The sequence below is a fragment of the Eucyclogobius newberryi genome, unplaced genomic scaffold (genome assembly GCF_026437365.1).
Source record: "Eucyclogobius newberryi isolate DKJ021-1_F unplaced genomic scaffold, fEucNew1.0.hap1 SCAF_16, whole genome shotgun sequence".
Taxonomy (NCBI): domain Eukaryota; kingdom Metazoa; phylum Chordata; class Actinopteri; order Gobiiformes; family Gobiidae; genus Eucyclogobius; species Eucyclogobius newberryi.
This window is the reverse complement of record NW_027315790.1, coordinates 25398130-25414703: the sequence shown is the minus strand read 5'-3', so window position 1 is coordinate 25414703 and position 16574 is coordinate 25398130. Positions and strand designations below refer to the sequence as shown.

General features: G+C 37.2%; 1 protein-coding gene across 1 annotated transcript in view; it reads left to right on the top strand.

The window, feature by feature from the left end:
* The window catches only part of nudcd1 (NudC domain containing 1), a 48339-nt gene that overhangs the window by 14073 nt on the left and 17692 nt on the right, over positions 1-16574 (top strand). Inside the window, exons 5-6 of the mRNA XM_072448102.1 lie at positions 1297-1485; positions 10215-10422. Coding sequence (XP_072304203.1) covers positions 1297-1485; positions 10215-10422 — 397 coding nt within the window. The remainder of the gene's footprint in view (positions 1-1296; positions 1486-10214; positions 10423-16574) is intronic.

The following is a 16574-nucleotide window of genomic DNA, read 5'->3' as shown; positions in this document are numbered from 1 at the left end:
CATCCATTTGGAGTAATTGTATTGTCTGAATGCTTTAAACCGATGTTTGATTCTGCCTTTGAGCTTTGATCTTTTAAATGCACCAGGTCACCGTCATCACAGTGTCTTCCAATAAAAGCTTGTCTTCTTCTCTAGTTTAAGTGAATTGGTTGCAATCCAGGAACGACATATAAGAACTATAGTTTTTACACTATGTTTTGCGGTAATTACATTCTGAGGTGTACACGGCGTGAAGAGTATGTCTTTGGAAATGTCTTTGAAGTTAACTGGGAAACGGACTCCAATGTTGTTTACCAGACCTTCATACTTCAAGGAAAATACTCTGATAGTATCACTTCAGGTGCACTGGGTTTTGGTGCCTTGAATGCCACTGAATGTCATTTATAATTACTATTGTAGATTTTCTCAGCGAGAAAGATCCTATGGCCAAATGGCAGTAAAGGCCATAATACATAACACTTGTTTAGCACGTTTCATGACACTCAAAGACGATTCACAGTTCAGGACAGACTCAACTCATTGTTTTTAGTAGAAATATCGGAAGTATAAGTACAAACATTGAACCTCATTATTAATTTGGGTTTGGGGACAGTTGAATTATGGCACCACTGTCTGAGGCCAATGTGAACAAATAATTTCACTTTTGTTTATTGATACTGGCAGAGAAGACTGAACTTTGAACTTTGTTATTACTGAGCCTTTCCACATGAAATAAAAAAGTGGCACAGAGATATAAACCATAAACCATAACACAAAGCTGCAACCTGACAGTTAAATAGCAAACTCTACCGTTCCAGTTTCCAGCTCAATTTTAAAGTAAACAAGTTCTAGACTGTTGTGGTGTGACATTAGTTAGAGGTGCACCTGGTAGAGGGTCCGCCTCCTGTTTGTCTCCATGGAGATTGCTTTCCCTGGAATCTTCCACATTATGTCATTAATCTTGTCCATCTCAATAGAGACAAGCAAGTTAGATCTGTGGAGAGGCGATGATATAGGATGAAAAATGCCCAAATTATTATTATAACTGTAACTGAATAAATGTAATGCCATACTGTGGAACCTTTTAGGCAAAGCAATAACATCTCCATGGATACAAGCAAGTGGCAGACATATAATGCACCTTTAGAATATAATCTACAATCTTAACAGAATGTACAATATAGAACGAGGGAAAGATGGAGACATGTGTTTATTTCGATGGTTGTAATCTTTATTCCTCTGAGTGTCTTCTGAATACAGCCATACAGTGAAATGACTTTGCCTCTTGAACCTTTCTCTTTCCTGTTTCGTGCTCAGGTCAGGAGAAGTCGTACGCACTGACGAGGCGGAGGTCGCTGTGTGGGAGGACGGTGCCTCACTACGCCGCTCTGGAGCCTCAGGGGAAAGGGCTGATGCTGGCCTCAGAGAAACCCTTCACCTTCACACACCTGGACGGACGGCCCATAGAGCGACCAAAGCCGGAGCCCATGGAGCTGGAGAAGACAGGTGGGTCACTGCAAAGGTTCATGGGTAATCTTCTGTGAACACTAGTGGGGAAAGAGGTCACAGTAGCTATTGTGAAGCAGCGTGTGTGAATAAAGGCGCTGTACCTGAGTTTTAGCGTCTTTAAAAACGTGAAAATCGGATCTAGTCAATTTTAAAGTGTACACATGTATCGCTCACTTACAAATGCCTTCTGAACATCCCTAATTATTCATTGCAAAGATTTCATAGGTGCTTTTCACACATTTTAGAGGCCAGAGAATAAAGCACTCTATAATTAGATACAAAGAATTCACTGTGGACTCATTTTCACCCAAAACAGATGTTACTTTATTTCAACCAAAACACTTCTAAAACTCTAAGTTATATTGTTATGAAAAACAATTAAAAATTAATTGAGATGTGAGAAAATTTCTCAATTTTTGCCAACTGTGCAAAAAAGCTGATAGTATGTTGTATTGTGTTTAATGTGTGGCTTCCCATACTTTTAAAGTGTAAGAACTTGTGCTTTATCATAGACTGGAGTTCAACCAAAAATTGCGCGTGAGGAGAACTAATTTATTTATGTACATCAAAAAGTGACATTTTTGTCCAGGTTTGTGTCCATGTTCATTTCTTCATCTGCTCGTACATGTGGCATATTCACATTCACTCTTATTTTCATGTGACTGGCCGTCTTTTACTTCTGCTGCTTGTTAAAGATTGAGGTAGAAACTGTTGGTGCTCAACAATCGCCATAGAAACACCGCAGTGGGCCGTTACCGCGGAGACTCGCAATGTTTCAAGGTCTCTTCTGTTCGTCTCTAGTTCTAAATAAAATTATTCAATGCAACATTTTATACCAGTAAGACCTTTGTAACCTCTAGACTTTGTGAATGGACTAGACTAATAAACAAGCGTGTAAATTACCAGTGTTATAATGTTATTCACAACTTTCTCAACCCAAAAATGTTTCCTCACTTTTAATGGCCTCAGAAAGTGTGAACAAAACCACTCTGTCACTTTCCCCCACATCTTTGACCTCGAACAGAACGGTTATTCTAAAGGGTGCAGTGTCTGGTAGGGGATTTGCAACCTGCTTGTCTCCATGGTGACGTTATTGCTTTGCCTTGAACTACTGTTCCACAGTATGGTATTTAATGCAAAAAATTCAGTCTATTAGCGTTTTTGTCAGTAAAGGTTTTTTTATTGCCATAAAACTTGGAAAAAGGTTACGGAATTAAGGAATTATTACAGTGTATGTTCTTTTATTTGTTAGTTTGCTCAAAATCTGACTTTTGTTTTTAATTTTCTGCCTGTGTGTAAATGTATCAAGTGAATGTGTGTGAAACGTGTTTGAATCTCATTATGTTTCTTGGGGTCTTTCACTCTCGAGCGTTTTAATTTCTGGGTCCTTTGTTGCTCATTTTGAATAGTCTTGATGAACGTCATTGATAAACATATTACTCCTGTGGTTTAAGTCTTCTCACCATAGAAACGCCATTGTTCGTCAACATAATAAACCTGTTTAGTGTAAAGTGTTTACATGTGGGCAAAACAGTTTGTGCGTGGCTTAGTGTACCGGTAGTGTATTCTTTTTAATTTGTCCGTGACTTTACATAGTTTTATGCGTACTTTTGTGATGTGTGTGTTACTGAGTGTAGTTGTAGTAGTGTATAAAAATAATACTAAAAACATGCTAAAATATATACACAAAATACACAAAAATAATTTTACAGTCACACTGTTTTACACATGTAACACTTGTTTCACACTTACAGATCAGTAAATACATGTGCACAAACCTCACCTCAAACAAACAAAGATTTCTGACATGAGCCCCATGTCTGATCCAAGTGTAGATAGTGCATTCAGGGTCTGCCTGAAGCTGGGAGATCGTAAAGTTTCTCAAAGATTAAACAGATTTAAATCATGCAATGTTATAGATAACATTAAATGAGAATACTAAGACAAACAAAATGCTGCTTGGTTTTCAATTCTTTGCTTGGCGTACTTAAAATGTCTCGATGTACTAATAGAAATAATAATTTGACAAGTTGACTAATGGAAAACATAATTGCTGACTAGTCGACTACTAAAATGATTTTTACCGAAGTTGCTGCAGTATTTTGAAGGCAGCAAATAGATCTTATTAAAATGAAACAAAATTGCAGTGTAACATCTGAAACGGGGGAATTAAGGGGTATTTCTGCACTGTTTTTGGTTTGAGGTTTTACTACACATTTTACTACAACCTAGTGACCATGATTACATTCAAAATTTTAACAAAACGTTTGCATTCTTTCACCCCAGTTTGAATCTATTGTTTATAATGTTACTTCCTGGTGTGACATGAGCAGCAGAAGTAACTTTAGAGTTAATTGCGCCTAGCAACCATACTATAAACAATGGCCAAAATCCATATAAATTACACTATAATTAGGATTTCACAAATAATGATACCTAATAACCTTTTGTCAAATTAATGTTTAAATTGTCCGAAAAATTTGTTGCGGGTAAATTGTTCCAGCATTTTGGATGGAATGTCACCTATTGATGATGATGATAGATATTCGTCGCAAGGACTATGTGACGAATATTTATCTCCCACCAAACCAAGTCATAATGCACTGTCATATGCACTTTAACCTCAAACACAAGCTTTACAGGTACATGTCTGATTGCCACGATATCGTCTTTGTTATTGTCCTAGCGCCTTCAATATCACCCACCCGCATCAGAGTTTGCCCTCTAACCCCAACATGTCTGTTTTTTATACAAGTGCAGCTGTTTTCTCCTTTTCTTTCTTTTCTATGTCAGTGTAGTTTATGGTCTGATGGGGCTCTTCATGAGAAATTGCAGCTCCGAGGATTGAGCTGTGGATTTTCTCTCTTCTTGTGCAATTGTAGTGGTAGTTCTTGAATGAATGGTTATATGAAGGTCTTAAGGCCTGACTGAACCAAACAACCCACTTTCATCTCCAGTTTATTACAACTTTGCAACCCTTACATCTTCTAAAACAAAAGCAGTGTTACAAAAGCGTTTTGTAATACTGAAACATTCAAACTAGAGTTACTGAATTTAAAATCTATAGGATGCATTAGATACAATTTTCAGTAAAACTGAAGGACATACATTTTGCTTGTTTTTCTCCAATTTGCGATTTTGGTGACAATTATAATGTTACTTCCTGGTTTGACATAAAATATGACATAGGTAGAGGTAATTCCACAACTTTTACTTGGCAACCAGACTGTAAACAAGCCAAAGTCCATTTAAATCATACAGAAGTTATGACTTGACAAAGAATTACAACTGATAACATGTTTTTTCTTAAAAGATTGTTTAAACTGTCATAAAAAGATCTCTGCATTTTTGTAATATTCCATTTTTAATTGTCAAATTTTCGTCACAACCTGCAACTTGACTGATGTAAAACTATGATGATTATTTACCACAGGGACTATCTCACCAAACAACATCAGAATTAGAAAAACATGAGAGCCTGTCTTGGCTTTTAAATGATTGAGGATATAATTATCACAGATAGTGCAGATTAAAGCCGCTGAGCCTCTGCACTACAATCGCCGCAACAGCTCCACATGTATATGTTGAGTTGTGCAATCAAACAATTTTTCATCAGAATCAAAGTCATTTCTAAATGTCAATGATACGCTCAGGTGTCAATAGAGAAATGTGGTTGAGTGCAGAGGAATAAACTGAACTGAACTCATTTCAATATTAGTATCTAGTTTCTATACTAATTTGATTGATTAGAATCTGATTACTTAAAATTAGAAGATCTAGAACTCAGAAATCTTAAACAACTATGTACCGTATGTTTTTGCTGCTTTTATAACATGCGAGTGCTTTGTGAAGCATCTGATTCTTCAATGTTTGATCAGCCGATGACTTGCGGATAAGGCCGAGTCGCAGCTTCGGTGATGTTGTACAGACTTGAATCTGATAAGAAAAACAAAAGAGCCACGTCGCAACAAGCCTTGATCCTATAAGCCGATTAAAAATAATATGAAAGTGGAAGTCTGTGTTTTTCTAATCTTGAACTACCTCTGACTGTTCTTCTGTGCAGTGTTTGTGGCACATTTGTCTGTGAGGGCTTCATTTTATTCAAGTTACAGCTGCCAATATTTCCTCTAGTGATTTAAAAACCTTGTTAATATTGCTATAAATATTTAATAGTGCTTGGAAATGTGAATCTTTTTTAATCTTTCCATTTTCCACATGATTTGATCTAATCACAATTTGAATAGATGTAATTGCCAATATACTATGCTAATAACCTCCTGCTAATCCTGTTGTATAGACCTCCATAAATAGTTGTGATATGCGCGTGATTATGCATCGTATAGTCATATTTCAGCCACGTCTCTAATGTTATTGTGCACTCTTCGTTTTAAAATGCAAACTGCAGATTCATTTACGATCTCAATACTTGTCAGATAAATGGAAATTAAATATTTTTCTGACATTTCAAGCTTCTAAAACTGTATACAATGAGCAAATTTTAAGGCAAATTAGTTTTCGATTACAGCAATATGATGCATCCCTCTTTGCCATGGTTTTTATGTATTTTGTCTTTTATATCAAAAAGCAAGATTTGTTGTAGCAATTTGTAGTTTATCTAAACAAATAAAAAATGTTTTAATATTAATTTCCTGGACTGTTCCAAACCACATGTTTTTACTGACAGAAGATAAGCTAATCATTGATAATTAGAAATGAGTAAATCTTGGTCTTGAAATGCACAGCCCTAAAAAGTGTGTTTTTATAGTTTTATGTTTTTGTTTGTTCCAAAAATGCTTGATGGGCATAATGCTAATCACTGCTGTTAAAGTGCTGGGCCACAAACTCTTCAACGGAAGTCATTGAGTGCTGCTGCTGAGCTGGAGGCACGAGAAGACTGTGAAGAATGACTGCAGAAGTGAGAACAGATTTCCGCCAAGAAAGAATAACACCGGAAATAATGCCTTAGGCTAATTCCAGACTCAAAGATCGAAATACTAAAATAAAAAGTATTGCTGGGTAATGCAGCCTTTTTTATCACACATTTACAGTGATCAACGCTGCTCCTTTTTCTCACAGGAGTGACAAAGTGATTAAAACAGTGGCGTATAGACTATTAACATTTGTAACAATATTCATATGTGGAATTCATCTCCTTAGTTATTGAAGTCTTTAATAATGATCTTAAAATATTGGGAGACAATAGCAGGAAAGAATTGGTAAAAATATATAGTATATGAAAGTGTTGAAAAAATGGCACCAATAAAATTTTAGAAGCCTTTATTATTTTATGTTTCTCAAAAATGTAAGTTGTCGTGAGCAGACAGACGGGGCCTACTCACCAGGATGAGTCGGCCTGGTGAGTGCCGCAGCGCGCTTACCTGTTTCAGCCCATTCTCCAGGAAGCACTCGGTTCCTCGATCTGGACTATAAATGTTAGCAATGAAGAGAGGCGGCGCCCCAAACCAAATAATGCTCACTTAATTATTAGTGATAGAAGTCTGTCACAGCTATATTATGGCATTTTTTAAGACAAACATGCAGATAAACTGTTGAGTTGAGATAAAAAATCCAAACATTTCTGAATATCTAATAATACCATAATATTGAATGAAACATGGTTATTTTTGAGCACATTGCAATTTCTGATGTATTTGTATCATAATCCTCACATGTACGAGTTGACGAGCTGAGCCGTGGTGAGGCTCGGGCACTGCTGTCTGTTTAGAGTGGGCAAACATCCTAATGGGCTGTGAGAGTGTGGGAATCCTGAAACTGTAAATCATGCAGCAAATACAGCAGAGAGAGATGGCAGCTCTTTAAGGAGCTCAAGGACCTCGGAGTAAATGTTTATTCACAGAAGTCCATATATTTCTCTTATGCAAAGCAAGTTGAAAAAGCCACTCTCACTTTTCGTCGCCGTTCTGGCTCGTATTCAAGAATTTGACGGCATATATTAATAACGGCGGAGGGCAACATCGCGACGCATGTTCCACATCTCCGTACTCGGGCTGCGTACTCCCGTTCTCCTCATGTCCGCACTTTTCTTGTCCTCTGCAAGAACGTACTTGCCGAGAACACGAGTACGTTCTTGCGTTCTTGAGAATTGAGAAAAGACCGCAATCTTCTACACCTCAGTTAAATAGTGATGCATTTGCTGATGCTTCTATAGGCTCAGACATAATGTACTTTAATTGAATCTATTGTTTTCTGCCTGGCATTATATAGTGTAAATCCATTATTGCTATTGACTATTTTACACGCAAGTCTATTATGTGTTTGTTTCTTCCTTAAATGAGCATTGTATTTATCCACCTGTATTGACTTTGTGTGATCTTCTACCTCATAAATCCACTCACTCTATTGTGTCTATTTACCAAAAGCCATAGGGAAATGGGCTGCATGTTTCCCCTGCGACTGGTGTTTCATGAGAACGAGCCTCTACGCAAGCCACGCAGGGAAATCAATCAAAACTGAACCGTGACGCGATTTTCCAGCTGTTTGTACATTTTAACTAATAACACCGCTCCATTGACGTTTTTGAAATAATACCTTGACAAAGCACGGTGGGGATGTATATTGATAGCCCGGCAAATGTAGACGTTAAATTGTTAAGATCAATAAAGTCACTTAGGAGGTGAGTAATGTCTCCGTTTCTTGCTTTTTAATGATCGTCGGCTTTTGTGGCGTTGATGGAAACCTTAAGCAGACTCTCAACTACGTCCACTTCAAATGTTCAGGAATGCTGTTAATTTATCGTGGAGGTGAACTTGACCTTGATGTTATAGAATGCATTCAATCTGAGAAATGTTTAGGTTTTACAAGCAAGGATGACAATACTGTTACTATAGAGTTATCTATTTTTAAACATTTGCTACTAATACTACTCCACCTTGTAGTGGTCACGATACTAACATTTCATAAAGATAAAGATAACCGTTTTTTTTTTTCCCACAAAGGGGAAATTTCAGTGTTGCAACGCAGAGTTCAAGAACAGCAATAACCTGCTAACCTGCAATAACAAACAAGATAAATACAGTGGTGTGAAAAAGTGCTTGTCCCCTTCCTAATTTCTTATTTTTGCATGTTTGTCACACTTAAATGTTTAGATCATCAAACGGATTTGCTGCTTCAGGACCTGGAAGACTTGCCATGGAACCATGAATTCTGCTTATTTTTACCAAAAAATGTCCGGCCATCTGTGTGTAACCTCAAGCTGAGGTGAACTTGGGTTCTGCAGCAGGATAATGATTTCTTTGATCTGAAACTTTTAACATGCAAAAAAAAAAGAAACAAGGAAGGGACTTTTTCACACCACTTTACCTTTATTTACAACTTTAAGTTAAAATAGTGTGAAAAAAGACTTAAATTAATACACTTTGCAGTAAGAGCAAAACACTTGAGACTCTTATAAGTGGCTATGACTGTGGTTGTGTACAGTGCAGCTAATGGACCGGATAAATAAATAGCCGTTTAAGTGTCTTAAGTATAATATGATATACAATAAGTGGCTATGATTATAGACGATGCAGCATATGGACAGAGTTAATGACGGGTGAAGTGAGTTTGCATCAGAGATGATTATATTACTGTATTGCACATCGCAAGAGTGGTTGACACATGTACAGGGCTGATATTCATTCAGAGTCTGACCGCAGCTGGAGTAAGACTTGCTAAATCTGTCCTTCACATCACAAAGGTGGATCAGTCTGTCACTGAAACGTCTCTCCAGAGCAGTTTAGCCTCTCTAAACTCCATTTAGCTGAATTGACGCAAAGTAATTAGCGTGATACTGATTTCAATACCAGAATATATAGAATGTAATTTTCAACACAATATTATTACATTGACTTAATGATAATTAATAAACTCAAACTTAAGACCTTTTTAAGACTTATTTAATGCTGTTTAGTATTTATCTTGGGCACACAATAACATGTATATATATGTATTTTGGGGTAAAATGGGTCATTTGAAACGGTCTGTGACTGTTTATTCTGAACATCAAATTCTGGTATCAAATGACAATATTTACTGGGTTGAAGTTGTTAAACATATGTTTAGATTAAATGGTTAAATCAAGTATCAGTAGGTACATTTTTACAGTATCAGCTCCCATATCGAAACCGGTAATGGTTATGGATGTCACAATATCAAATGTTAGAATTATTGTGACCAAAATCAACATGATTTAACAACGAACATGACTAAACAACATTTAAATATTTATTTATTTTATTCACAACAATTCCTCAATTTTATGACCAGTTTAATTAAATTTAAGTTGTGACAAAAACTGCCACTGTATTACTCTGGATTGACGGAAAAAAAGTTTGTTTGCTTCTGAAATTGTCACAATTATTATTTTTTACTTCTTACAATTTTGACCTGAATAATCACAATTATCGATTAACTGACACCCCTAATAACGGTATTGGTGCATCCCTAGTTTATTAAATGAAAAGCTTTATTGCACTGGGACTTTTTATTAGAATTTTGAAACAACTACTGCTCATTCTAGGACTACAGAAATGGACAGCACAACTGAAACCTACTCATTAAAACAATAACTTCTGCTTTTACAATTGCAACAATAACCATCATTTCCACTTCCGCACGTTCCTGTCTGCATATTCAACTCGTAATTCCTCCACCCTTATAGAAGATGTTTTATGTATGTGTTCTCCCATCTGCTCTTCTCTCAAACTTTGCATTTCATTTGAATTCAGATCCCATTTACGTGTGGCAGCAGTCGGCAGAAGACCTGACGGTGTGCGTGCGGCTGCCTCAGGGCGTGACCAAAGACGCGGTGCAGTTTCATCTGACTGCGCACAACCTGAGCGTCGGTGTCCAGGGCTTCTCACCTCTCCTGCAGGGCCAACTGTACGCCGCTGTGGACCCCGAGGCCAGCGCCTGGTTCATCAAAGACAACAAGAGGTTTGGGCTCAACGCTGTAGCGGTCCGACTCACACTGAAGACCCATTTCACATGTGCAGGGACGGAACAGAACGCTTACATACTGTTACCAACAAGTCCTTTTTCATAACGTGCAATCTCATACATGAGCAAGGATTTGTTCATCATTTGAATCCAATCTACTTATATTGCACATTTTCTAAACTGAAACATTTCCGACGTGCTGCACAGAAAACATTTAAAAAACAAACTAAAATATAACAAACAATTTATAATTGCTCTACCAGTGCACATGAAAATAATAATAAACTAAATGATAAAATCCCAAAACTAAACTAAATCTACTAAAACTATTGAATTGATACACTTAATTTAATATTAAATTTAAGTAATTTATTAATTTAGATGGTCTTGGAAAGGTCCAGATATTTTTTTAAAATTTAAATACTTTTTCAAATGAATGACACATTTTGATACTTGTTTTAGTATTGATTGGACAAATATTTTAATGGATCGTCCTTTTAATTTCAGTGATATACATTAGTCTATATTTTTCATCAAAAACATACCTGGCATTTAGCTTTATTCACGCTAGTTTGATGAATCCTGGTCTTCTCTCCTCCTAGCGTCAAAAACACTGAATCTTGTTAACTGACATTTTCTCGATCTTTCTTTTTTATGTTCCTAAATCATGGCCAGACTTGCTCTGTGCGTCCCTGCCATCATGATCAGTACAACTGCGTGCTTCATTGCATTTACCTGAGAACTTTCCAGTTGTTTTTATGAGCCTGTTGTTATTCCCTCTGCAGCCTGTAGATGGTGCCAAAACTATTTTAGAATTATTATTTTTCTAAAACATGAGATGCCAAACTAAAGATACACAAGAGCATGTTAAAAGGATAACCTTTCAAATACTGCATCGCATTTGTCCTTCAAAGTTCACTTGTTGGTTGAGATATGTGCACAGGCCGTTATATTTCCTCATTGTAGATCAAATTCACAACCACAAAAATATACTTGTATACTTTGTACAGCAAATGTCTTGGCATGGTATTTAAAGTACTGTTATGAAAATAACAGTACTTTATTTACATCAATGTAATTCACTGCACTGCAATGGCCTGAGTAATATAATGCCTTCAAGAAAACGCTATCAACTGGCAACAAAATGGCCCTGGTTATTAAAGCTTGGAATAACATGGAAACAAGGAATAGCAATATATCACAGCCTCAAACCGCAAAAGCAATATTTGTTTTGAAAATTGTATTTCTATGGTGTCAAATAAAAGGCTGTATATTTATCTGAAGTCTGTCCAAACCAGGACTGACAAGATGACACCAGCTTCAAAGTAGTTTGGAAATTAGTTTTTTCAGTCAAAGTAAATTGGATTTTTATACAGTCTTCTTATGGACTCATTTATGCCTCGAATCACTGCTGTTCACTCACTGCATCTCTTGTGCAAACAATACACATTCATTTGCTATGTGTCACCTCAGAGAAGAATTTGGCTAAACCCATTTCAGAGTTTTGTAAAGGATTTGCTTTGAGCTGGAGCGCGGAGTTCAGGTCACAAACGTGTCACCGAAATCATAACAAGGCCCTTCTGGAACCTGACGTTTTGTCCGGGATGTATCGAGACCAACTTCTACTGTCAGACAGAAGACGGAGAATGAAGAACGTTTGTTGAAAAGAGATTTGGACAAGGAAACTGTTCTCAGAAGTTTCTAAAAGAAGTTTGAAAAAGATTTGCTCACTCACTTATTCATCATTTATTGCTTTGCCCAATTCTACTACATGGCGTTAAACTGTTCTATCTCCATGGAGACAAGCACAAGCAGTTGACGCCACCAGAAGAGATTACTGGTCAGCTCTGTGGAGAGGCGAGTCCGTTCACAGTAACAACCTAGGTTGTTTTTTCTTCAATAAAAACACAACCTGTAAATCATGTGAAATAAATGTCATGCCATACTGTGGAACATTCTGGGCAAAGCAATAACATCGCCATGGAGACAAGCTGCTGGACCCTAAACCAGAAAATGTACATAAGGCACCTTTAACCTTGAAGTAAACTAAATTACTTCTCTCATTAAATGGCATGTTCTTTTACTCTATATTGTGTAGAGCAGCTGTTTGTTAACAAAGGAACACTGAATGATTAAATAGTAAATTTGTTTGAAGAAAGGTCGACAGGTCAAAACATAAAAAAGTATATGCGTTTTATCAGATACCGGCTATGTGTGGACATGACAAGTTTTCATCACTCATCATTCAAAATTGGGTGCTTTCCCTTTAATTCAATGTATACAATCACTTAATATAATATTCTGTTGCTGAACATGACAAGAAAATACATTTGTCACATATAAGACTAATACGATTCTTACATTTCGGTAATAATTCAGTAGTTTATACCATGCAAGCTGGCCTTCTGCCCCTTTGACTTACTTAAAACTCCTACTGCATTCACCCTTTTATTTACACAATATTTCATCTCCTAACACACTATGGAATTAGCCTTTTTCATTCCTTAATACAATACTTTATATTCATGCCACATTTCATAGAAACACATTTGTGGAATACAAAACAGCTTTTTATTCCCTGTGATTGGCCTTGTTAAGAAAAACACAACTTATAATGCACGGCTGGCCTCCAAAGAGGTTTCACAATCAAAACAAAATGCCACTTGTAAAACAGATTTAATGATGTGAATAAAGTTATGAAAGCTGACCAGGCAAGAATTTATTTAAACTTGGATCCACAATATAATGGCTAGTTACCTAAATGCAGTCGATCTTTTGTCAGTTTTAGCTTGTGGTTGAAAGCAGAGTTGAGATTTTTTAGGACAAAATGTGACTTTCTGTGTTGAATGGCCTTGATTAAAAGTCTGTCTCATTTATGTTAAAGTTAATATTGAACGTGATTTTTATTTGTTTTTAATGTGACAAAATCAAATTGAATCATACCTGGTGATTGATCAAGCGGGAAACAACACCCGCAACACTCACCAAATGCCGTAGTGTTGCATAATCGCTATTGGCCACAGTTTTAGAGATCACAATGTTATTTGGCAAAAAGTACTGATGCTTTTTAAAACAATGTAATATTAATGTCCAACCAAAATCAAGGTAATTTTATATAAATAATTTAAGGACTATAAAAGAGATGCTCATTACCCAGTAGAAATCATGCAATTCAAACCAATTTATTGTTATTGAATGGGAGAAAGTCCTCACAAAATTCTTCAAATCAGGAAGGAATAATTTGCCTAAAAACATGAATATTGGTTCTGTGCTTTTAAAAAGAGCAAAACAACAAAGTGTAACTTTATTTGAAATTAATCAATAAAACATGATGACATGACAACAGGATTGTTCACAGAAATGTCAAGAAATCAAAGGGCAACTCTTCAAACCGCTTTTTGTATGTTTCGTTAATGAATACTACTACTTTTGGCACGGTTGCTAATGGTAACAAAGGTCTACACTGTGCGAGGTGGCTTTGTCAATCTCTGAAAAAGACAGAAGTGTCAATCTCTGAAAGATCAGTATTGATTTTTATTGTAAAGCGCGTGCCCCCTTCATTAGGACACCATTAAACACCTTTTCAATGATCCGCCTGAAACAGAGAAGTGAGACGAGCTCTGGCCTTTGACACCATTACAGGTTTCCATTAGGGCAGATGTCAGCGCTTCATTTACACAGGCATTCTTAGTCACAGTCGGATAGTCCTTTGTTAACAAAAAAGTTGCTTATTTTTGCTAAAGCCTTTTGAGAAATATGGACTTTTTCCAGGTAAAACTCGCTTATTGTTTGAATTTACCATATTTTTCCATTTCAATGCTCTGACGGATGAGCAGCTGAGCTCCATCTCTCCACTGTGTGTTCTGAATGAATTGAGAAGCCCGTCTTTTGTGTGCGGTTCATATCTTTTCACCAGTGTCCAAAATAAAGCTGTGTTATAACATCCAGGAGGATCATAAAACATGAGCTAGTCTTCGACTGTATTTTAAGGACTTTATGAACAAAAAGTGATATTTTTAATGAAGAAGTGATGCTTTTTAATTTGGTCCCATTGAAAGATTATCAATAGGTACATGTATTAAATCCGAAGTTTTATCTGGACTTTAATTGATATTGGTCAGTACCTTTTCAAAAATATCCATCATAAAAATATATTCATATTTATACATTTATGTATATATGTTTTTTGATCAACTGAATTCTAAAACAATGAAATGCAGTATGTAGTGATTAAATATGTCTTCAACACAATCACAAAAGTAAATTTTATGGTTTATTATATTGGATACAATGATTGAATCTTTGTTTCCATCCATCCATTTTCTGCCGCTTTATCCAGGGCCGGGTCGCGGGGGCAGCAGTCTGAGCAGGGACTCCCAGACTTCCTCCTCCCCAGACACTTCCTCCAACTCCTCCGGGGGGATCCTGAAGCGTTCCCAGGACAGCCGAGAGACATAGTCTCTCCAGCGTGTCCTGGGTCTTCCCCGGGGCCTCTTCCCGGTGGGACATGCCTGAAACACCTCCCAAGGGAGGCGCCCAGGAGACATCCGGAACAGATGCCCGAGCCACCTCAGCTGGCTCCTCTTGACGTGGAGGAGCAGCGGCTCTACTCCGAGCTCCCCCCCTGTGGCCGAGCTCCTCACCTCCTCACCCAAACTGTGCGTGGAGGTGAGGCCGACTATATCTAGTTGATATCGCTCAACCTCCCGCACAAGCTCAAGCCCTTTTCCCCCCCAGCGAGGTGACATTCCATGTCCCCAGAGTTAGTCTCTGTGTCTGGAGATCTGGTCGCCGAGGCCCCTGCCGTCGACTGCCGCCCAGATCTCTTTGCACCGGCCCCTTATGGGCGAGGGCGGCCCCACGTCGCTCCTTCGGGCTGTGCCCGGCCGGGCCCCGTGGGGTAAGACCCAGCCACCAGGCGCTCTCCATCGAGCACCCATCCCAGGCCTGGCTCCAGGATGGGACCCTGGTGACGCCGATCCGGGCGACGTAAACGGCCTTGTGTTCATTTCAATTATTCTGATAATGAAATATATGTATAATGATTGATGTATAATTGGATTTAGCGTAATCGTGTCTAGCATCAATAAAAAACTTTCTGCAAAAATCAAGGTAGAGAAGGTCATTCTCTACCTTGATTTTTGCATAAATACAATATAGTGAAATCATTTATAAGCACAGCAAAATTAAAACAGACATCCACCCAGAAATTAATTATATAAATAGTTATAGATATTAATAAAAGGCTGATTTAAGACCCACTTTTATTCTCTGCCATTTAACACAGGGTAAGTTGTGTGATCCTCTGTTTTTATTTATTTATTTATTGCCATGTTATGCTTTGCTTTGATTATGTTTTACTGGTTTTATTGTATTAGGATTAGTGAGATCAAACGGAGCACGTATTATACCGTTTGCTGTTTTTTATTGTTTGTTATTTGTGTTTATAAAATGGGTAATAAATACAGTAGAATTGGATTTGAACTAAGAGTGTTTGATATTAAACTAGTAGTTGAATTAACTAAAAACATTGTCGAGTATAAATCCTCAGAAATAATTGGAAATGAATTTGTGCTCAGTTCTGTAAAATATGTTGCCCTTTACTTTTAACCCTATACTGTATCTATATATGTCCAAGAACAGTATGTGCCTCAAGTGAATTAGATCAGACTTCTACGGTACTTACTTTTATGTGCTGCATAATAAATAGCCTTCAAATACAGAAAGCGCAGTATGGACTTTTTTATCACGTTGCTTTGTGTGCATTTGGTTCAAGCATAAACATACTGTACATTGTGAAAGAAATCCTTTGCAACTAATGTGAGCTTCTGATTTGAGAACTGGAATCAGTTGCGCAGTTGCTCATATTATGTAAAATAATCACTTTGTAGTAATTTGTGAATTGTTGAGGCAGTAATAGATATTGCTTGTCAAATCAAATATCTGACTCATGGCCAATTATGAAAAAAATGAGCGCAGCTAATCAAATGTAGATATTCCCCTAACTTATGCTTATGCATGAGCAAGTTCTTAGTGTGCCCCGAGCATGTCCGGCCATATTGTTCATTAGGATCGTTTGTGCAGCGGACAGGAGGATAAAACATTGTATATTCTATAGTGTGATCCTGAGGTAGAACAGGCTGTAAAGC